Source organism: Vanellus vanellus (genome assembly GCF_965231255.1).
Source record: "Vanellus vanellus genome assembly, chromosome: 6".
In the NCBI taxonomy this organism is placed as follows: Eukaryota; Metazoa; Chordata; class Aves; order Charadriiformes; family Charadriidae; genus Vanellus; species Vanellus vanellus.
This window is the reverse complement of record NC_138911.1, coordinates 55193111-55215799: the sequence shown is the minus strand read 5'-3', so window position 1 is coordinate 55215799 and position 22689 is coordinate 55193111. Positions and strand designations below refer to the sequence as shown.

Sequence of the window (22689 nt, the reverse complement as noted above, 5' to 3'; positions counted from 1 at the left end):
AACAGTAAGGTTTTACAAGTTACATTATAGTTGAAAACAGCTGGGAGGCAAAGAAAGGAGCATTGAAGATGCATGATGTAAAAAGGCATTTCACAGAATGCAAACACTAGAACTTTTCATATCGCACAAACAGTAAAACACTACAAGCACATTACTTCCCTTTGATTTGGAAGAATCTGTGTGGGGCACAGGGCATTTGTTTTTTTCCTTCTGCTAGTCAGCACAATGAAATATTTCTCATGGAAACCCAAACAGTGGCAAAGAGAGCCATTTGTCCTTCGGAAAGAAATAAATACTGCAGAAACAGGTAAAGTCAGTAGAAACATCTGGTTCAGTCAGGCCATGGGATGCTGGATCACAGCTCCAAAACGCTGGACAGTGCCGAGACTCTTCAAAATAGTCTTGCAAACAATCAGAATTGTAAAAGTCTGTTTGGCTCAGAGCTGCAAGACACTTGTTTCATGCTCATGCCGACTCCTCAAATCCACTGCAAGCGGTGACATTCAGGCTGAGCCAACTAGCTCAGCATTCAATTCTCTGTCTGCATCAGCTATTTACAATATCGTGTTTGTTCCACCCCTGTCAATATTTGATCCAAGAGCTGAATAAATCCTACAAACACAGGAAGGTTTCAATTTCACATTAAGGTAACGTTGACAGTGGTGCTGCTGTATCGTGTAAAGTCAGTGCATTGTTACTCCTTGAGAATGAAATTTCTGGTAAACTTGGTTTTCATTTCATTTCCTCCCAGTCCTCTCAGGAGCCCTTCCCCAGAGCCGTAGCTATTGCTGCAGTTCTGGGCTTGTGAATGAAAAGTTTCTAAATTCATCTTGGTTTATCATTGGAAGAATTCCTTCTTCAATGGGAGTCAGAATGGGCTCCTCTTTTATAAAATCTGGATCAAAGTTGCTCACGTCATCTTTGGATTTCTGTCAGATGGCAAAGACAAAGGAAAGAGATGTCAGAAGTATGCACCATCTGCTTGATACTCGCTCTGCATCTTCAGTCTAGTCTTGAATGCAATGAACTATCAACTCCATAATCCAGGCTGAGCTTACTGAAAGCTTTTTCCAGTGATAGGCTAGGAGCAGTTGAATACCCCCACAGACCCTCTTACAGTGTAAATACTTTTAGAGCCTCTGCAGGCTTCTGACAGGCTAACCCCTCTCTGATTTAACTGACACCCCCTCTGACAGGTTGCCTGCCTGGACGTGGCAGGGCAGGGCACATAAATCAGTTCCTTTTCCCAAGTGTCAGCACAGACCCAGGCATTCGAAGCAGTTATCAGCCGTGTTTGCAATTAGCTGACTCCACACAGTCCCTCCTTATCTGCAAAGTGTCTCAGCTGGGTTTTTGGCGGGATACGCTCCTCTGTGTGCGAGCCATTAAACTTGCACAATAATGAATTACTGGGCCGTGGGAAGACAAATGGCTTGCCTCCAGGTGCTGGATTCCTTGCTGCGCGCCACAAAGTGGGACTGTTTACAATGCGCACACACAAACGGGGTTTGTGGCACATTTCGACAAGGTGTGTGTTTTTCCTGCATCCAGAACAAGATGTTTTATTGACATTGAAGTGTAATGTTCCCAGATCCTGTCCAGCTCATGGCAGACTGAGGATGCTCCCTTAGCCTTTGATTCAGGTCAAGAAACAACTCAAGAGCTTGATCCTGAGCTGCCACAGCTCCTCCGAGTGCCTGATCCTGCACCCAGTGAGCTTCACGGAGCAAGACTGGGTTGACCACTGCCACTATGAGTTTGCTGAGTGATCACATCAGACAAAGCCACTCCAAGCGACTATTTCAAAGGCAAGGAAGCTGTAGAGACAACCTTGGAAAGGCTCTCCACAGACAGCATCTTCAGGGCTGTGTAGCACCACTGGGAAAAGCGCAGCACTGTGTCCTCTGCAGCCTATTTGTCTTTTGAACCACCCAGCTGACAGTGGCCTGAGCAGGGAACGCTGCGCTGGGTGCTGTACAGACAGAGACAAAAGATAGACAGCCCAGTAGTGAAGAGGTAGGTGGAGTGATCAGAATGAGGATTACTTACCCTATTTTATACTTGGGGCAAAGCAAAGGGTAGTTAGATGACTAATCTGCTGCAATTGCTTTTCCAAACCTCCATCTTTTAGCTGAGCTGCCTTTGAAAATCCAGCATGGAGGGGAAAAGCAACCTGTACAACATCAGGCTGCCAACCAGCAGCCAAACCCAGACCAGAGACCTCCTGCTTCTCAGGCCAGGGCTTCTGTGTCAAGGTTGCCCTTCCTCCACCTCCTTTCCTGTTCTCATGGGAATAAACCTGCTTATAGATCCCAAAATATTAAAAAAACATGATCCCTTTCCCCCACCCCTCCTTCCCACATACAATTCGGGGCCTGAAGGGTGGCTCCATCTGACGCTGGTTCAGCAGGTCCCAGTCCAGATCTTTGAAGTAGGGGTGTCGCAGAATCGCACTCTCACCGCCCAGCCCAGGGCTGCCCAGCCGCATGTTGGGGTTCTTCGTCATGAACTGCAAAACAAAAAGGGCTGTTTGTTTCCTCCTGTCTGGCAGGGCCACGGGAGAGGGACCTATTAGCAGTCACACAAAAGCTTGTCCTCAGCTTTCCTGTTGAACCCAGTTGCTGGCCAGATTTCTCAATTTCACTGGAACCGCATGCAAGGAACTTAACTCATTCTCTAGAGGAAGAAGTCAGGGTATATTTCTCCTTGGTCCCTTTTCTTCTGGTCAAATCAATAAGAAAAGAAAGTTGAATTGCATAGTTTGAAACATTATAAAAGTTGCATAGTGGTTTTGGTGGTTATTTATTTCTGTATTAATTTCTCAGGAATACAAGCTCGCTCTCAAACACTACTCACCAGCCAGCCAGGCTTTGGACTGGAATCAGTCCTGAGCTATGTCTTTTTCCTAAACCTCAGCCTGCTGACGTGCAGCCAGAAGCCTACGCTTTCCTTCCTTCATCTCAGGAAACAGAGGAAAATGTGCAAGGCACTGGGTTTTAGAGCCCCCCCCCCCCCCCCCCAAAAAACCCTGAGCAGATGAGAGCAGACAGGTGACTGCCTCCTCTCCCAATGGTGAAACTCTAAGAGAGGATTTCTTTTTCTAACATTTTTACTCTGCTACCAGTGAAAAGAAATTTCAAACCTCAGCCAAAGTGCCCTGATTTGCCAGGGAGCAATGAGAAGAGCCGTACATCATGCACACAGAGTGAGAGGGCCCTGGCGGGTGCCCTTTAGGTCCCGACAAGAATGATGAAGTGTGAGTGCTGTGGATATTTCTTAGGGGGAAGGGAAATATTGGAGGAGGAGACGACTCCTTTTCCCAGGCAGGAAAAGAGCAAGTTGGCTTGTTAATTTAGGATTATAGTTCTTAAAAATTCAGTAAAATCCAATCTTTCCCCTCCCCTCAAGTATTTCTAATTCATTAGAGAAATCAGGTTATGTTTAAACTGGGAAAATAGCTGCTTTTATTTGCCTATTGAAACAGCAGCATAAAGCAAGCTCCACTCTGGTGGAGGTGTCCAGACGATTTCCTCGAAGATGAAAGAGCATTATGTTTAGCAAATAGCTGAACCAGCCAAACCAGACAATCGGTCACTGTTTCGGGAATGACCAAGTCTGCTGCATCTCGGCAATGGGGAAATGAAAAGAAGGGGAGGTGCAGCGAAAGACCAACTTCATTCTGACTGTAGGAGCTTTTCAGAAGGTACAAATTCTCCTAGGACAAGCGGATAAAAGGTCTAGTCATTCCCTACCTAGACAGATGACGGGAAGAAGTAAGATGACTGCCGGATTTATTTCAGAAGTCTCCCCAGTACCCCATCCTGAGGGGGCTTAAGAGCCAAAGTAGATGTGGTATCTGCAGCTGAGAGACCTTGCAGGACCCCAGACTCTACTGACATTAGCACAAAAACTCCAGCTCCAGCCTGACCGCCTGGGCCCCTTGAGGATGTGTGCTGCTATGGGATTCCCTACACATCCCACCCCTAAACATCAGTAGAAAGAGCTGCTGAGTGCATCCGGGTTTTTAAGAGCAGTCACCAGGACAGGAGCAAAGCCAACGTGGCTTTCTGAAGCTGGGGTCTTCCCATGCCTCTCTGGACTCTTCAGCCCTCAGTTATGCAGCGTTTCCAGGGTCAGACCCAAGGACAAGCACAACTTCTCTGTCTCCCCAGCCCTTTCAACCTGTTTGTCTCCCTTTCTACCAGCAGAATCCAAACAGTTTATTTCCCAGGAGACTCTGCCCCAAACTTTCTGTGGGATACTGATCCCTAGGCAACAGCTTGGTTTCCAAACCAGAAACGGGTCAAGCCAAAAGCTCTCAGAGACCTGGTTCAGACAAGTCTTTGCAAGTCTTTAAACCAAACTACTTTGGTTTGCAAAACAGGCCAGAAATCTCCTGACAAACCCATCTTTCTCTAATAATTCCCTGCCCAGCTACTTTGTCCCCACAGATGGATATCTGCACCTCACTAGTTCCTATTTGCATTGCTGGAACGCCTAGAAAGCTCAAACAAGATCAGAGCTCACTGGTGCTGGGAGCAGTATAGACCGAAACAGTCCAAAAAGACACGACAAAGGAGAGAAGGAGAGCTGGGAATAAGTCCACCCTCCTGGCCTGCCACCTCCTCCATTACACCAGGAAGCTTCTGCTAAATGTGGAGAGGAAAAAAGAAATCATGAAAGCACAAAATCTCTGTAAAGGGCTAGTAACATGCTTTGTTTGGGTTCCCATTCATGCTCAACCATATAAGACCAAAACCTAAACTGGACTGCCCATTCCCAGACCAGTTCAGAGCCCTGAGATATAAAAGTGTGTTTACATTCCTAGTTGCTTGCTTTATTCCAGACGATGCCAAAATTGCACCAAGCAAAGGCATCTGATGCAACAAGCTGAAAGCCAATGTAAATGCATTCCTGGCAGCTTAAAACACCCTTTCTCTTAGGACGATGCAGATTAGCCACGGGCTATCCCTTGAGGTGGGCTGTTTTGAGCTCTGAAAAAGCAAAATGTAACATTCAAAACAAAATGACTCTTCAGATTCGACCAGCTAGTTCCGATGCATGCATTGGACCCGCAGATTGAGAAATGTCAGTTGGGTAACTCTAGGGACCACCTACCCCATGTTTGGTGTCCAAAGAAGGCAGGAGGAAAGTGAAGGCTTTAAATTCACCCACTGCTGGAACACACCCCCCTGGCTGGCTGCTTAGAGTGATGCCAGGCTGCCAGAAAACCCCTCGGAATTAATCCTTGCCTTCGATAGGAGTGAGCTGACCTATGGGACACCTGATCAAGCAGCACCTTCCCCAGCTGTCAGCTCAGTGCTGCTGCCTCTCTTGCTCTGTAAAAACAGGGCTTTGAAGGACAAGGGTACCACGGGCTGGAGAGATCCACCAGCACCATAAAGCACTCTGGACAGGTTTCTCTAAGTTTTTTTCCCAAATACTGCAACTCAGGCTAGCAGGACCTTGAAAAAGAACATAAGTCACACACTCTATAAAGAGTATCAACACAGCCCTTTCATGGCAGTCAAACTCATACTGATCTGCTCCAACAAAAGGGTGGGATATCATTTTAAAAGATGGTAGGTTGGCTTATGTCCCTGATAAACGTATCGTACGCTGTGCTGAGACCTCTGAATCGTACCACTGCATGGGAACCTGCACTGAAACCATTTTCTTTAAACATCATCATGCAGTACATGAAATACGTTCCTCTGTTCTGGGCAGCCACAGCATCCCTGCAGGTTACTCAGCCTGCGGACGTACACGCACCTCTGCACCCAGCGGCTGTGACAGAAAATGAGAGATGGGCCATTGCTGCTCTTCCCTGACGTAAAATCTCCTAGAGAATTTTGGAAACATCCAGTCCGTCACAGCCTGGTGAAGGTGAGGTGTTTTCTCTGGAAAGCGGCTCCAGTCTATATTTGACAATTGGACTGAAAAAGAGGTGTGCAAACTGTGACTCCAACAGAGACAGTACTGATGCTTTGCACTGGAACAGTTACCCGCCTTACTGTAACAGATATAAAATTCAAGGATTAAATTTTTGAAGCCAGTTTCCACTAAAATGAATAAATAACCTCTCAAACACTATTTGTATTCACCAGCAATTACTGTACTGACAAGTAGATGAAGGTTTATTTTGTGTTGTCCGGTATGTCAGGAAAAAAAAACAACAAAAGACTATAATGACCTCTGTCCTGGTTTGAGGCTCAAAAGCCCATGAATCTTTCTCTTTCTCTCTCTGCCTCAGGCAGTAATGACATTTCTCTGGTCATGGCCCGTCTTATGCCGCCTCTGCTATCTGATGGCACTTCTAGCAAAGCAAACAAAGAACTTGGGATTTCTGAGGAACTTAATTACAAGCTCAGCCTTCATCTCTGAAATAAGCAGCTGGAGCCCATACCCACCTCTCTGACTGTGTAAGAGGCACTTCTGCAGCAGGAGGCGTAAAGCTGAGTGCCCAAAGTACACAGACGCTGCCCCCTGCACACAGGCAGCCTGCGCAGGGACAAGCTTTTCGGAAGTGCAGCTGATCTTTCACCCTTTGGCTGCATTCAGAAACAGCTGCAAAATGTCTTACAAAGTGCTGGCAGTTCCTGGCATCCACGGGAAGGCCAGTGTTGGACTCTTGTTCGCAGGTTGGATAGCTCTAAACGTCCTTCCAAGTACAACCCTCCAATGTTTTTGCAGGTGATGAGAGATGTTCAGCAAAAATGTTTTTCGTGGCAAAGTGTCATCTCCTAATGTTTATTGAGCATCTCTAATTTTGCATGATAATCCAGAATCCAGCATGAATCTCAATCCCCGGCACACCAAGCTCAGTAAAGAAACACAGAACAACAACAAGGCAAAACAGAGATGTTCCTGAGCAAAAAGAAACATGTCATCACCCAAATCCAAGATGCCTTCCAGCAAAACCAATAGCAAGACTATCAATCTTAAACTTGAACCAAGCCATTGCTCTGTGATCATATCCAACCGTGGGGAATTATCCCATTCCCAGTATAAAGAGCTCCTTGGGAACATCCACAGACTGGGTCTCATTGGGCTACACCAGTTTGCTGAGCAGCAAACTCAAGCAAAGCTCTATCTGACCTCAGCTAACCCTCTCAGCAGCACCACAGCCAAAACCAGCAGCTGGAATGAGCCAAAACCATGACTTCACGAAATCATTTGAAAACATTTACTGAAAGAAAATGCAGCAAGCCATGGCAAGAAATTAAGTCGGAGATTAGTCCACAGAGGGCCTGTGAAGTTACAAGGAAAAAATGCAGACCTAGCAGTGCCAACCACTGGGAAAAATCTGCGTCAGCCCTGGGAGCTCAGCCCACAAGCAGGTGAGGGAGCGCTGGGGATGCATGCTGGTCCTCCCCTTGACCTGCTACGTGGCTTAGACCATGCTGGGAAGAGCTCCAGGTCTCCCAGTCTGCTGGCGATGGCTGTACTGGACTTCTCTGGTGCTGCTCACATGCAGTGTTGCAACTTCTGTCTCAAGGGGCTGCATCTGCAAATCAGTCTAATGGCCTGGAAGCCAGTGAAGGGATGTTTGCACAAACCAGATGTTTCCAAGGAAATTAATTCCTTGAATTTACAAATTCCCTTTCTCAATACTGGAATCCCTGATAGGTTTTTACGTAACTCATGTATGTGCTATTTACTTCAGGATAATTAACTTCATGAGCAATACCACAGTGACTAGATTACGTGAAATTGCATCACGTTCTAGGAAAACAGACCCCTTCACAGAAGTAATGCACTTCAGGAAGAGGAATACAACTTTCTGCTCAGCCATTCCCTTCGCATTGTCAGCCATCTGGAAAAGGAAGAAATCATTATTTCTTGTATAAAGGTCTTAGATGGACCAGCTCCCTCAGGACTCTGTTGCCCTCGGCAGGACACATTTACCTTGTAAGAGAAAGCCCATGCCTCTGAGCAGCTCATCTTTCAAATGCTAGCGCATGGCAGAGACGGAGGCTCTCCCCATCTTACAGGCAGGGAACAGAAACACAGAGAAATTCTTCACTTTATTTTCCCAGGAGCTCAAGGGCAGCCTATTGCACATATGACAGACATTCAGTCCCACCTCCTCTGCATCGCAGCTTCCACCTGCCTCAACGGGCTCTTTTTCAGGATTGTGCCAATGCAACAGTCAACCCCAAACAATTAAAGGAAAGAAAGATTTCCCTGTTCATGATATTAACATTTCCTGCTTGTTGGTGTTTCTCCCATGTTGCTACCAAAGTGAAAAGCAGCAGCTTAATGCCCCACAGTCTCCCCTCTAGTAATGAGGGAGAGCAGGGAGATCGGGAGATACCCAACATGCTTGTATTCATTAAGATTCATGAGCTAAACTAACAGGGCAGAAATTAACTCGAAAGGAAATAAGATTTCTCAAAGATCTATTTGATCTCAGACAAAAGGGAATCATTATATAAATAGAGCAATTACTCTAATTAAGGCTTCCCTCCATGAATCTCTCGACTAAATGCTGCAGTTGCTGAAAACAGTTTGGCCGCCTATTATGTAAGGCAAACAAACCCACAGTCTGGGGTTTCATTAGCCTTCATCCACCCCTAAACAAAGGAGAAGAAAGATGGCTCTATGGCTCCATCTGTTAATGTCCGCATTATTTTTAATGATTGGAAGCCAGGAGGCATTAGCATAGCAGAGACACCATTTTTTTTTTTTTTTTTTTTACTTTCTTACTTTTTTTTTTTTTTTTTTTAAATAAAAAGCTGTTCTTTTGAGCCAGTCTTGTCTTTTACTCTTTTGGGCAAGCCTCCCATCACCCTCCATCAGAGTCTTGCTGGGGCGATGCTCGCAGCTGTGCCTCACTTCCCCATACAAGAGCAATCCAGGGCTCAGACACACGAGTGGGTTACAGGGACCGAGGGAGACTGATTTCAGCTGAAGCTCCATGGCCCTCAGAGCAGCATAGTCGGAGAGCTCTCCCATGGAAGCCCTTGTACTTATGGCAGCTCAGCTGGCGCCTGGTAACTTAAACTGCAGCGACTTGGCTGTGGGTGTGAGCCAGGCACTTGGGAGCCCAAGCCCTGCTAACCTTCAGTGAGGATTGTGCTGCTGAGAAGAGGACTTGGAGTCATTGTGGCTCTCTCAAATGCTACCTCTGCTTTACACCGGGGATTTGCTCTGACTGCAGCCATTAGAGGCCACGTGGCATTTTGGCTTTCTACCCTACACACAGCAGGATCGATTGCTAAAAGCCCCAATTTGTACCAGTGCAATTCATCATGGTGCTGAGCCAGAAGAGGGCCCATGCACGCACAGGGCGCTTCCACCCCCATGCTGGGGTCCTGGCTACAGACTGCTGTGAGCACGTGAAATCCTTCAGTGCAGAGAAGGTCCAGTGAGCGCAGTGCCAGGGCTCAGAAGTACAAGATTGCCCTGAAAGCATTTGGGGGTGGTGCAGGGGAACAGACAGTGCGAGATCTTTGTTATTTCCTATTCCAGATAAAAAAATGAATGAGAAGGGAGGTAAAAAACAGTCTTCAGCCCTGCTCCTAAAAGCCAGAAGACTGTAACACTAAGCATGACAGCAGTCACATGTTTAATGCACCAGCCGCAGGCAAGAAGGACAAAATGTCAGTGTGGTGGATATTAAGCAGATACATTTGATCTCGCTTTCCCCTAGTGCCGAAATGGCTGCTCGATGCTGCCCAGTCAAAGCTCAAGGGAACAAGAAGGATCAACTGTATTGCAAACAGTGCCAAGCAAGAGAGACTAGCAAAAATAAACCAAGGTAGATAGAGCAACTCATGTGTGGGATAGACACATCTGGCTCCAAATCTCCTGGCAGTGTAAACTGATGTAACTTAGCTGACAATCACCATGAGAGAACTTTGGCCCAAAATATGGGAATTAAATGTTGTCTCAGTAGCTGAAAACTTCCATGCTGTGCTGGAATCTACCTGTTTCCCTGCCTCTCCCCACTCATCAAGTAATAACTCATCAACACTAATGCAGAAAGTTTTCCCAAGTATCAAATCCATATTGGCTCTGATGATAGCTAGTGATTTTTGACACTCTGCTTTTGGTACTCCTGTAATAAATATTCCATATATTTAATGACTAAAGTTATTTTATTATTATTATTATTTAACATAGGTTTTGGTCAAGATGTCACTCCAGAAATTTGTGTTTTCAGAACTGATGAGTCAACCCCAGTTCCCACATGGGTCACCGTCTGCACAGGCTGCTCAGACAGTATCAAACTCCAGCTTCTCTTTTTAAAATTGCCCCAATTGGAACATAGGTACAACATGGGGATATGCAGGTCAATTACTAAATCAATACATCAATCAGTAACACAAACGTGGAGGGAGAATTAGCATTGCACTTATTAACAGACTGGGGGCGTGATCCCACTCTCATTTTAAGCAGTGGTAAAATCTCCCTAGGGTTGCATGGGAAAACAATTAATCCTTTTCTGATAGTCTTGTCAAGAGGAACCGGGGGAATCTATTACACAATCCTGGGTGGCCTATTTACATAGGGTCAAGTACAAAGGAGACTAAAGTGCCCCAGACAAACCTGTAAAGGCCAATTAAGAAAAAAAAAAATCACAGGAAAATACTTCAAAGGAACTTTTTTGTGGTCTTGGTTATATTTCGATTCTTCTATTTTTAAAGTCCCTGAAAAGACACAACAGGTCAGAAAGGTCAAAGCTGGAAGGACAAGTAAGATCTACAGCCCTGAATAGCTTGGACAGTACTGAGACCTCCCAGTTAGATGGACTGGCCCACTCTACTGGGGGCTGCACAGCAAGAGCTGGTCCCATCATTCAGTGTTCATTCCCATCTCCAGGTCAGACCGAGGTTCTCAAGAGAATCCTTGAGCCTTCCCCAAGATTAGATTTAATGGGCTTCATCAAAATGCCTTTGAGGGTCTATAATTGCACTGTTTATCTGAGGCAGAGCTGAGAAGCAAGTCCAGGCCACAAGTCTTAGGCTTGGCCATGAGAATCGCTTCTTCTGGAGCACCTAGAAGCAAGCAGAAAAAGGAAGAGGGGGAAGAAAAAGTCATCACAATGAATGCTGCTGCTTTTTTTTTTTTTTCCCCGCTATCTCTGGCAGGGAAGAGGAGGATGAGTCGCACCTGACATTACAATAGGCATGTTTAGGAGCTTTTCTTTTGAAGCAAATCTGAGCCTGCACGCTGCGGACTTAAACAAGAAGCTAATTTCAGCCTATTGGAAAGAGAAAGGTAAAAGACCTAATGACTACTTCAAGATTAATTTGGCCTTGGCAAACCATATAGAGATGGCTTTAGTTTTGTTTCCCTGTGAATTATTCAGAAGCACGGACTATTACTGTGGGGAAGAGGAGCGCTTCAGAAAGAGGTGTGATCAGTCGACAGAAGAGATTAAAATCACTGGGGAAAGCTGTTTGCTGTTTGAGAGGGAAGCAAAGAGTAAGAGGCAGCATGGTAGAGAAATGGATACGCAAGCTCAGGCAAAAGAGGCAAGAAGGCAACCTATGGTGGAGCACAGCCTTGTCACTTCAACATAGGGTACGGTTACAGCAAAAGAGGTCTAGACGAGAGATCATTTAAAACTGCAGAACTCCTTCCCCATCGGGAAAAGCCAGGCTCCAGAGTCCTGCTTTTGCTATAGAGGCTCTGGAGCCAAGCAGGAAATGCAAGATGAAGGCATTTCTAAAACACAAAATAAAGAAAAAGGTTTACACAGATCCAGCATGGGGTTTCACAGAGAGATTCAAATATTGGCCTGACTGACAGCCAAAGCTTAATCAAACTGTGCAAGAGGATTTATGGAGCCTGCCAACTCTGAAGAGATGCCAAGGAGAATAATAATATGCCAATAAGCATATTTGAAGGCATTTTTAATATCTGCCTTTGTTAGGCTCATCAGCTCTGAGGATAAAGCAGTGAGCTCATCCAGTTCCCTCTTTGATTTCAGTGGGCCACCATTGTGTTGTTACTTTCCCTTTTAATCTTTGTCTAAAAAATACTCCCGGCATCTGGTTCATTCAGAAACATTCAGTTCATTCTGGCTGTTCCAGCACTGCATGTGAAACAGATTATCTGCCTTTTTCTGTCTGTTGGAAAGAAAGAACCTGGCCCGGATCTGTAGGATGTAGGTGCAAAGGAGAGACGTGCGCCTTGCACAGAGTGATGTAAAGGAAACGTAGGCAACCTTGCACCATCAGCACCTGGCTGCCTCGTTTCACACCTTGTAAGTGTTCAGGAGAGGACTGGGGACCACAAACACGGGGGTTTGGCGTAGCTCACACAGTGGCCAAACTGACTGCCCAGGACTTCGGGAAAAGGCAAGGCACAAAGGCAGGAGGAAGCACACATGTATTGCGCTTGGATGTGCCAAGCAAAGCACAGGCCAGGTATTTTGAGTCATGTGTTGCTTGCTCTAGCATGCAGGGAAGATGCAGACACCTACTGTGGTATCTCAGCTGATGACAGTTAGTTACGACCTCCCACTATCCAGGGGTGTTGGACCCCGAGTAAGCACAGTATATGAAGAAAATAAACTTCTCCGAAGAACAGTTCAGAAGACCTCACCCTCATGACGATGTTTGGGGTGAGCAGCTGCATAGAGTAGGCAGCTTGGACCATCCACACTTCTCCTGAACTTAGATGTCCTTGCCAACAGCCTGAAACCAGCCTTTCCCCTTCCACTCCTCTGTCACTGCAGACTGTTTGCTTTGATTATGTTAAAAAATCTGCCTCTAAGACTTTCTGCTGTGAAAACCCTGGCCTCTCCCTTCTCTCCTCATTAATGGCATGTTCAAGTTCCTTACAGCGGTGGGGCCAGTCTGGTTCAGCACAGAGCACTCACCGTCCAGAAAGCCTTTCTGAAAATAAGTCACAGCACGTGCAAAAGATGTCCTCGCTGAGGGTTTAGGCAATCATGGTGGCATCCCCTTAGGATGGATAGTTTATTCCTTGTACAGGACAGTTCAGTGTTCACTTTGCTTTCTCTCCTTCAGCCAGGCCTGGTTGGAATGCCCTAGAGAAACTTCTTTCCTATATCTCTCCAATCTCATCTCCTTTCGGCCTGTTATAAGTACATGCAGCACAGCCCAAGCCTCCAAGGGCTCTGGCTGGAGCTGTTACCCTGCATCCAGCCACACTGGATTGCTCCATGCTCTGACCACATGGGATATTAGAAGTTCCTCAGAATTTTTTTGGAATGGCAAGGAATAACCACCAGAACCCTGAAATCCAGGACTACCTGGGGAGTAAACTCACACATACACACAAACATAATAATCAAATTTATCTCTCATTGGGAGCCATCACTTAGAATTCCTGAGGAACGATGGGAAACACTGCTTATTTTCACCAGAAGGAGGGGCAGAGGAGGGTACCCTTCAAATGTAGTTTTTTCTCATCTAGTATCACCTGCAAATTTAGGGAAGAAGACCTTAACACACACACACACACACACACACACTTTCCCAACTGCTACCTAACTTCTGTCTATGTATGCATATGGAATCACAAAGCATTTCTACAATTCACCATCAGTGCTCTCTAACTTAACCTCTTGTTTTAAGGTACAATTGGGCCACATCTTTAAATAATATCCACAGGCTTCCCCCCATCAACTCAGGACAAATTGCTGGTGGAGCAATACACTACTTATTATAGTACCTTGTGGGGAAGTCTCTTGTGTCTGATGATCACCTGAGTGACTGAGGGACCTAGGGCGGTCTCATATTCACTTTTCTGGACAGCAAAGGAATAGCAAACTTCTGTAAAAAGTTCTGAGTGGCTTTTTTAATTAACAAGATGAAAATTGGCCGAGCTGTTATGGAAGGGCCCTCATCTCTCTCTCCCGCTGAAGACGAAGTGGCTGGTTGCTGTCTGCACTGCAATATTCCTGAGCCCTTTTCTTGCTCTCCAGAAAACCCCACGTGTGCTGCCTCCTAGCAAAGGGGGATAAGTTACACACCCAGTGAGCCCTCAGTATTGAATATTGCTGTGTGTGCTAGCTGTACGAACAAGCCGAAAAACCTAAGGAACTAACTGAAAAGCCCTAGTTTCTGGCTGTGATGTGGGCTCACAGGAATAGGAGAAGAGGCTTTTCCTTTCTAGATCAGGGCTTTTTGACTTCTTGATCAAGCTTCAAGGCTGTCTGGAAGCAAAGGGGTTGGATTTAAGCTGTGGCACATTTAACCATTCCCCCTCCTCCTGCTCCCAAGAGCCATGCAAGTTCCCTCCTGGCTGCTGGTAGAAGCCAGGAAGCAAATCCCAACTCCCTCACCTTGTGCTCTGACAGCCAAAAATGAGTCTGTAAAGCACAAGCTGTCAGAGCAGTACCTGGCTCCTGCTGACCCCCACAGCATCATTATTGCTGCAGCTGAGTCTGAAGCACTAATTCCCCAGACGCAACAGCCCCTTGATGTTAATGTGGCAGAGAACAGGGGATTTTAAGCAAGTCTGCAAGAGCAAAGCCTAAAGGAGGATGGGGAGGCGATGGGATGTGTGTGTTAGACTTCAGTGGTGTTGTCAGGGTGCACGGAGTGCCAGGGTATCCGGGGAGGGGGGGGGAAGTGAACTCAGTGACACGAAGCAGCAAACAGTTCACTAAACCAGAGTACTTGCCTTTTGAATCAGGGTCACTTCCAGGCTATTGTTCTCTAGAAAAACAGATCAACTTCAAGTTTTTCTTTTGGATCCTTGGCACTGCATAGCTGACAGCATTTCTTCTCTGAGATATGGGTCATGTTCGCTCTCAGCTGAGCTCCCTCACTTTTCAATCCCTCTCACTCTTTGCACTAATCCACCAGCATTTGGATTCCCCCATGCTGTTCCATCTGTGCTGGGTGGGAGCGCAGGCTGCTAAAACCACAGCCAATTTCCTCTGCACCTTCCCCTTTTCTTGCCTGGTGTTTATTTTTCACATGAAAACCACTTAGCATGGGACATAACCATTTGTGCCTAGTCTCCTAACTATGGTCATGTTTTCTTCAAAATACATGTTTTTAACCAGTTGGAGGGAGAACAGACTTTAGTCTCTTTCGTGTTCTCAAAATATCAAGCTACAGGCAAGGCTGCCCAAGCTTCACTTTTGGAAGGAGCATTTCAGCTAGGTGTTTCAGAGCTCCCATTAAGATCAGAGGTTGTCACACAAATGTTGAGAGCCCCTCAGCTTCAGCAGACTCAGCTGTGACAGGCGTTCAGAAATCCAGGGTGCGGAACGCAGAGCAATGCTAACTCTTCCCTGGGGAGATGCTGCTTTCTAGCCCCTGCTGTTACCTGGCTCCCTGAGAGCGAAAACATTTAAGTTGCTATTGCTCATCCAAATTTTCAAGCCTTTGGGCCAACCATTGCTACTTCAGATCACCAGCCCATGGAGCGACTCAATAGGCTTAGTCCTTCTCTCCTCATCTGAAACCAGACTAGAAAAGGAAAATCCCTGCAGCTTTCCCTGTGAATTTGCTTCTCATTACGACATGGACTTTTGAGACCCGATTTTCACTGCGTCCCTTCATTCTCCCCTCCGGCTAAGCCTGACTGTGAGCAAGACAGCATGACTGCATTGCATTTGAGAAAGTCATACATGAAGCGAGTGAAACATGCTGCCAAAATACCACCCCCCTTATGGGAAAGGAGAGGATTGTATTTCATTTTGCAGTTCACTCAGCTGAATCCCAAAGCCTCTGGCTGCCTGGAAAGACACCCTCTTTGCTCAAGCACTTTTTGCTAGTGACAATTTACAAATTCAGAGCACCAACACGCTGTAACAAAGCAAACTCCAGCTGCACTCTCACTGTAAAAGATACAGTGCGGCAGTCCCTGCTCACTCACAAAGTTTCTCTTCCACAGTCTCTTCATCATCAGACACTGGGGACTACTCTGTCAGCTGACAGCAAAGAATATTTGAAAGAATTTCTTTTACAGACACAGACCCAATAGCTCCTCTGGCGTAAGCTCTTTGTGACTGTATATCAGGTAGGGCTACAGAGAAACCTTTTTTGGGGGCAAATCAAAATCAAAGCAAGACTTATGTTTAGAATGAGCTGAAGTGGTCTGAATCCATTCAGCAGCAATTCTCCTTTTCTGCACGTTTTTTCCCTCCCACAAGCAGATCCATGCCCAGTTCGACTTGCTCACACAAGCAGGGGAGACCTCAGCTCAAGTCCGCTCTGCCTGACTTCAACCATCAATACTCAAATTCCCCAGTGACACACTCAGATGGGGGCAGAGTACACGAGTGATATTTTCTGCTTCCCTCCTCTGGGAGTATTGACTCCAGCAAAATCCTGATGATTTACACTGATTTAGCTCTGCTCTACTCTTGCCCCAGTTCTCGAGGGAAAATATCAAGGAAAAAAAAACCCACATTAAAAAGGGAAATAGATAAAAACTACTTTTTCTATAGCATGAATACTTTTCCTTTGAATTCTAAACAAGGTCGCAGCGCACTGAGGTTGTTTTTGTTTTCCTTGGTACCAGTGCTCAAAAACACACAAGGAACACCCACTGACTTAAATGCAGTCCTAAGTATGTATCTTGTTTATTATCAGGAAACTGCAAAGATGAACAGGATGCACCCTTCAGAAATCAGGTAGTTTCTGATGGGGGGAAATTGGTGAAGCACAATTATAGTAAACGGAAGCAAAACAAAATAACAGCATCCGTGAAATGGATACTAAAACCTATTATCCTTGTTTACAATAAAGTTCGTCATAAAGGCAAAGGGATCAAGTACTTTCTAAACCTGGATATATCCATTTGTAGAGCATCTCTAAGCACCTACACCTAATTGCATCTTCCTGGCAGAAGAATTTGATATGTGTTTCAGAGCTTTGTACCACTCAAGACTAAGAGAATTCTCACTAGTCCTGTTCAAGGCTAGAGGCCAGAACTTTTAGTGAGGGGATAATCCAGTTATTAAGGCTATTAAGGCCTTAACCTGCAATATAAGAGACCCCAGGTTGAATTCCCTGGTCTCTCCAGGCTTCCCATGACATGTAATTACTTATAATCATTTATGTCACTGCAGTAGTTGAGTGCTCTGATTTTCCAGAGCTCTCAATATCATGGGTTAGAAAGCACTGTCACAGCTGTAAATCAGGGAGCTCGAGTTCACTTTTTGCTGGAGCTAAACACAGTAGTAATTAGAAGATGATCACATAGTAATAATGCTGTATCTAAGAGGAATAATATTAGCATCAGAAGTCTGTGAGAAAAAAATCCACATATTTAGTAGCTAGAAAAATCCACCATCTTCATTCACAAAATAGCCGGGTTAGGTGTCCTGATTTGCAGGTTAACACCCTGGTCATTCAATCACCTGTTGATTCATTAGAGTAAAGCCAGGCAGTTCCAGTGCACTAGGCCCTGTTTTCCTTTCTGAAGTCCTAAAAAGCTTCATTCCCATATCCCAGGCAAAGATGTGAGGCACGCAGGTAAGAGTGCTGCTGTGAAAATTCAGGAATACATGGTAGAACAAGGACTAAGTATAGCCAGAAACAGCTCTCCTCAAACTGTTTGCTGTACAGTCCCATTTTATTTCTCCCAAACACGCAAAAATCAAAAACCTGTCTTTGTACACAGGTAGACGGCAGTCCCTGGGGATGGTTGCTATTACCAACAGTCAGAATGAAGAATTACTATGAAGATTTCACTTCTTCACCACTCCAGTCGCATGGAAATCTTATGATCACTACTGATTAAATTTTGTGTACACCTGCTGCTTCTGTTCTGGAAGATGACCACATGTTGTAAATCATTAAGTCAGCAGAGAATGCCCAGACACACAGATATCCACACACTTTGTCTGCCAAGTTGGCTGCTGAACCATATAAAGGCCATAACTGTGCAAACACACATAAGTGTGGCAGGTGGTTGTTTTTTTTTTTGTTTACCCTTCAATCCAAGATAAGAAAAGGCTCAGGGTCAGGGTAACCGCAATTTCTGAATGCCATCCCTGATTTCGTTTGCTAAATTAAGGCTGAAGAAAGCCAGGACAGAGAGCATGCAAACAGCCAAGGGAACTCACCGCTTTGAGGATAGCCACTGCGTCCTGCTGGAGCCACGTTGGGTAGACGACCTCGTCATTCAGAATGGCCTCGAAGAGGTCGTCCTCATTCTCTGCCTCGAAGGGTGCATGGCCACACAGCATCTCATACAGCAGCACGCCCATGGCCCACCAGTCTACGTCAGGGCCATACAGCATCTCTTGCAGGATCTGAAGAAAGGGAGAGCAACATCAACCCTGAAGCTTCTTAAACCGAGCAGGGGAAGAAAACGGATTTGGAAACTTTACCACAGAAGTTCTCGCTACATCCTAACAGTGCTCTCTGCTAGGCTGGCTGGATGTCCAGGAACATACAGGTGATCTTGAGCTAGGAACCCCCAGATCTGCACAAAGGTGCATCAGATCCATTAAACAAGAGCTGAACTAGCTTGGCTGCTCACAGAGTCACCTGGGAAACAAGCCCTTAGAAATAATGCTAGGGCTTAGCAGGAGAAGGGACATTTCAGTGAAACTGGCCGAGCCTCAGAAGTGGCAGAGCAGCCATGTGTGGAGGTTGACACCACTTTTTCCTTGCCTCTGGGAAGGAAGTGCTTACCCAGCTCCCATGGCAAAGCTTTCAGCTGGAGAGGGAAAGGAGCGCGAGTGTGTGAGAAAGGCACAAACACCAACCACAGACAAAAATTCAATTGTGTTGAAGAAGGACCTGAAACCCTGTCAGAACATCTGGCAGTGTCTGGAGGGCAGCTGTTCCTTAAAGAGGTGTTTATTAATTTTGTAGTGAGACTGGGGAATGACAGGGAAGGGGAGGAGGTAGAAAAAGGAACTAGGAAGTGAGGGAGAATTCAATCTCCTTTCAAATCAAACTGGGCCAGTATCTGTATGTGCCTTAAGAACTTTGCAGCTGTGCCTCCATTTTTCACCTGACATTTCCTCAAGAAAAACAGAGGCTTATCTTGGTGCCTACAGCAGACTGAAGATTTACTCCTGCTTTGCTTGCACAAGGGACTGATAATACAAGCATGCACCTGTCGATCAAATAAGGTGTAGCTAAAGACACCAGAAAGCACACTTGCTGCTTCAAAGCTAACCTATGGTTTTCATATTGTAACCCAGTTTTCCGGGCCAAAGAAAGGTTTCCTGTACCTCTGGAGCAATGTAGTCTGGTGTACCACAGAAGGTGGCTGTGGTAATGCCATCGTGAATGCCCTCTTTGCACATTCCAAAGTCTGCCAGCTTGCAGTGACCCTCGTAGTCCAGTAGCACGTTGTCCAGCTTCAAGTCCCTGCAACGAGAATTGTTCACCAAGTCACTACATGCTTTGAGCAGCCCCAGCGCAAATGGAGGCAGTGTCCCAGGCCTCAGAAGCTTAACCTGTAAAGTGAACAATCCGCATGACCATAAAAAAAAAAAAATAGAAATCATGCAGGAGGGGTTTTCTTTTGCTCCATCTCTTATAAAAGGGAGGGAGGAACAAATATCATTCAGCCGAACTGCAGTTAATATGGGCAGGTGCTATACGAGTTCGCCCACATGGCTTTCCAAACACACCACAAGCCTGGCTGGCAGAGTTCCTGCTCATTTAGCTCTGGGACTCACTGGAACAGAGGTTGCCAGAGCTGTCAAATTGCGTAACGATGTTATGATGCAGCAGAACGCACCGCACGGGACGCGCTCTGATTCAGCGAAGCCCCGTTCCGGGAGCATGCAGCCAAAGCGCCATGTGAAGCCTCTTCAGAGGGAGAGCAGATTCCCTCTTCTCCCAGGGTTAAGTCCCAGACTTCCCTCTATGGGGGCAAGCCTGACTGATAAACCCCACCTGGAATGCTATCCAAGCTGAGAAGAAACGAAACTCCCTGCCAACACAGGGGAGGGCAGGGGGAATCTTCAGCCAGCGTGGGATGCCTCCACCATAAGGCAAAGTCTTAAAGTCCTCCCAGGTGTACCGATTCCAGCAGGACTGCACTAATGTAAGAAGTGAGCATCCCCTAGCGCTCATTGGGGCAGGGACCTCCTTGCCACTGTCACAAGAGACCTGCCACAAAACGCCATACTGTAAAAGCTGCAGAAAGGCACATTTTCCAATACGTCACCTCTAACAGCCTGGGAGCTCCTCATCAAAAGCAGAGCTGCCAAAATGACAGAACTCTAACAAAGCTTATCAGCTTGCCTGACCTTGAGATTGCCTGAGGGAATAGCCTGCAGTCAGCAGTGCCGTCAGGAACATGCTCAGAAAGCACGGGGTCATCTGCAGACTTAGGCAATGCCTTCCTAAAAATACATACCAGCTTGTAGCACCTCTGCTTTTTGGCTGCCAGACAAGCTCTAGGCACTGTCACAGATGGAGGAAAGGAGCTATGATGGGAGCTCTGTACAGTACAAATAGGCCACAGTTCATGTTTTGAACCATCTCAGGTACTGGCCCAAGAGTTGCACTGCGCCCTCACAACAGCTCTGAGGCAAGGAAGTGTTGCTATTGCCATCTTACTGAAATGGAGGACTCCTTATAGGCCTAGACAAAGCCACTTTCAAAGTCATTCAGATGCCCAGATAAGGGTCAAATGACCAAATACATCTGAGGGTCTCGGGGCCCCTTTATGAAATCCATGCTGGAACTTGATCCATTTTGTCCTCTGGTTGCACATCTATTTCTCTGGGAAGGGGGAACAAAGGGGAGGGTGGTAACACAGGTGGTGGCACATCCATATGTGCCACCTATGGGAGAGCTGAAATCTGAATGCAGCTTGATCCTGTTCATTGTTCATCTATGATCTTAAAGTGAAAATCAGTTAGTCAATTGCTATTTCGCATTGTCATGTCTACAGCCCACACCACCACCAGAAGCCTCCCTGGAGCTTGAAACAGCTCTCCCTCAACTTCTCTGTTGCAGTGGAAAGATCAATGACGCACTGTGCTAGACAATCAGAGCCACATCCTGTCCTAAACAGATATGAAGGAGTATTATTAGCCTCTCTTGAACGGATGGAAAAGTGAGGGGTAGAGGTAAAGAAATTTGCCCGTGTTCCCCAGAGCCAAGACTCAACACTGGCTTCCTGAATTCCAGCTCCGGATCTTAATCACAAGATCATACATCCTCTCTCTCCAACTTTTGATACAGCACAGCAACACAAGCCAGAAAAAATCCCTCTGTAACGCTGCTGCCCTTCCCAGCACGCTCACCATTATCTGGTGGTCAGTGGAATTTGGATGCCAAGGACAGTGCCCATGCCTGTCTTATGCTGCAGTGTTTGGTCTGGGTGGGATGCTCAGCAGAAGACACATTTTTCCCCTTCTGAGAATCAAAAATGGCCGCTGAGGCATGTGGGCAAAGGCTCGTCTTGGAAAGGCTTTAGGCGAGCACAGTGAGAGGTATTGTACGTGCTCGCCCATGACAGTACGCCTTCAGCGGCAGTTTACAGCCAAAGCTCCTGTTGCTCTTCCCTGTGGTTCCTGGCAGAGCAGGGAAGCCCTGCGAGCATGAAGGCAGGCCTTGTTTCCAGGAGTCTGCAATGATGTGGTTGAAACGCACAGTTTATTCTTGGCTCGGTTTTAAATGCAGCAAACACCTTTTCAGTCCTGGGCAGGCCTGATTGTTGGGGGGTGCCCCTAGGGGCACGACTGGAAGGGGAATTTTGGTGAACACGCTTGGAGATCCCCCTTCCAAACCTTCCCCTCACTCCCCAAAACATCCGCCATGTTCTGGCACACTTTGGGAATACCTCAAAATACACCTTCCTTATATCCAAGCCAGCAGAAACACAGTCACGTACATTGAGTGAGCAGGTTACAGTCCCTCATGGAGAGCCTGAGTAGCAGAGGCAAGATGCAGCTACGAGGCAGGGCCAGTTCTGCAGACCAGATCACCAGCCACTATGCCACTTCTCAGCCTCTGCCCCACAGGAAATGCGCAGAACGCCCAAAACCCCTGCTAGCTGCATAATGCACAGTGTTCATCAAGATGGAAGGAGCTTCTGCAGGTGCAAGAGCGCTCTGCGCATGCTGTGTCTTCCCAGAGAGCTTCTATATATGTAAGTGCCATTAAATTTAAACCATCTGCCTCTTACTGAGCGAGTATAGCTTTAACCACACAAGGCAAATCTCCAGCCTTTTGGATTCTCTGTGTTGCACGTTAAACCCATTAAGAGTGCCTCTTGCAGTTGGGATACCGGCTTCTCCTGACTTCTTTCCAGCAACATGAAATCCAAAACTTGCATTTTCTATTTTCACATAACCTGTAATGTGACATTAATCTGCTCTCGCTTGCTCAGGTGCTCTGGCTACATGTGTATCATTTTAGGAGAGGACCTCCAGTGACCAAAGATGACTTCTCAATGCTCTTCGCTTGGCAAGGCCACAGAAGATGGCTCCACGTGTCCCTCTTGGAGCAGGTCTCATGGGCCAGCACAGTGGCAGGCTCAGCTATGCGGCTCCTCTGGAGCCTGCTCTCGCCGGCTGCCCCATAAGATAATTATCTGGGAAAGTTGTGGCTTGGTCTCACGTTTGAGCATTTGTCTCAAGTGATCCCAGCAGTTGTAAACTCTGTAATCGCTGCTTGATGTTGACGCATCTCCCCACGCATCGAACCCCATGAACCAGTACAGCCACATGAGAGGAAAAACACTGACAGGTTTCTGAGATTTACAAGGAGCTCTTCATATTTGCACCAAGGATTCCGGGAAGCTGATGAAACTGGAAGTCATCCA

The 22689-nt window shown here is 46.4% G+C and overlaps 1 protein-coding gene across 1 annotated transcript in view; it reads right to left on the bottom strand.

The window, feature by feature from the left end:
- Positions 1-502: 502 nt before the first annotated feature.
- The window catches only part of PRKCH (protein kinase C eta), a gene marked incomplete at its 5' end in the record, with an annotated part of 118729 nt that continues 96542 nt past the window's right edge, over positions 503-22689 (bottom strand). Inside the window, 4 exons of the mRNA XM_082484993.1 lie at positions 503-929; positions 2366-2509; positions 18011-18199; positions 19133-19271. Coding sequence (XP_082341119.1) covers positions 783-929; positions 2366-2509; positions 18011-18199; positions 19133-19271 — 619 coding nt within the window. The 3' untranslated portion in view covers positions 503-782. The remainder of the gene's footprint in view (positions 930-2365; positions 2510-18010; positions 18200-19132; positions 19272-22689) is intronic.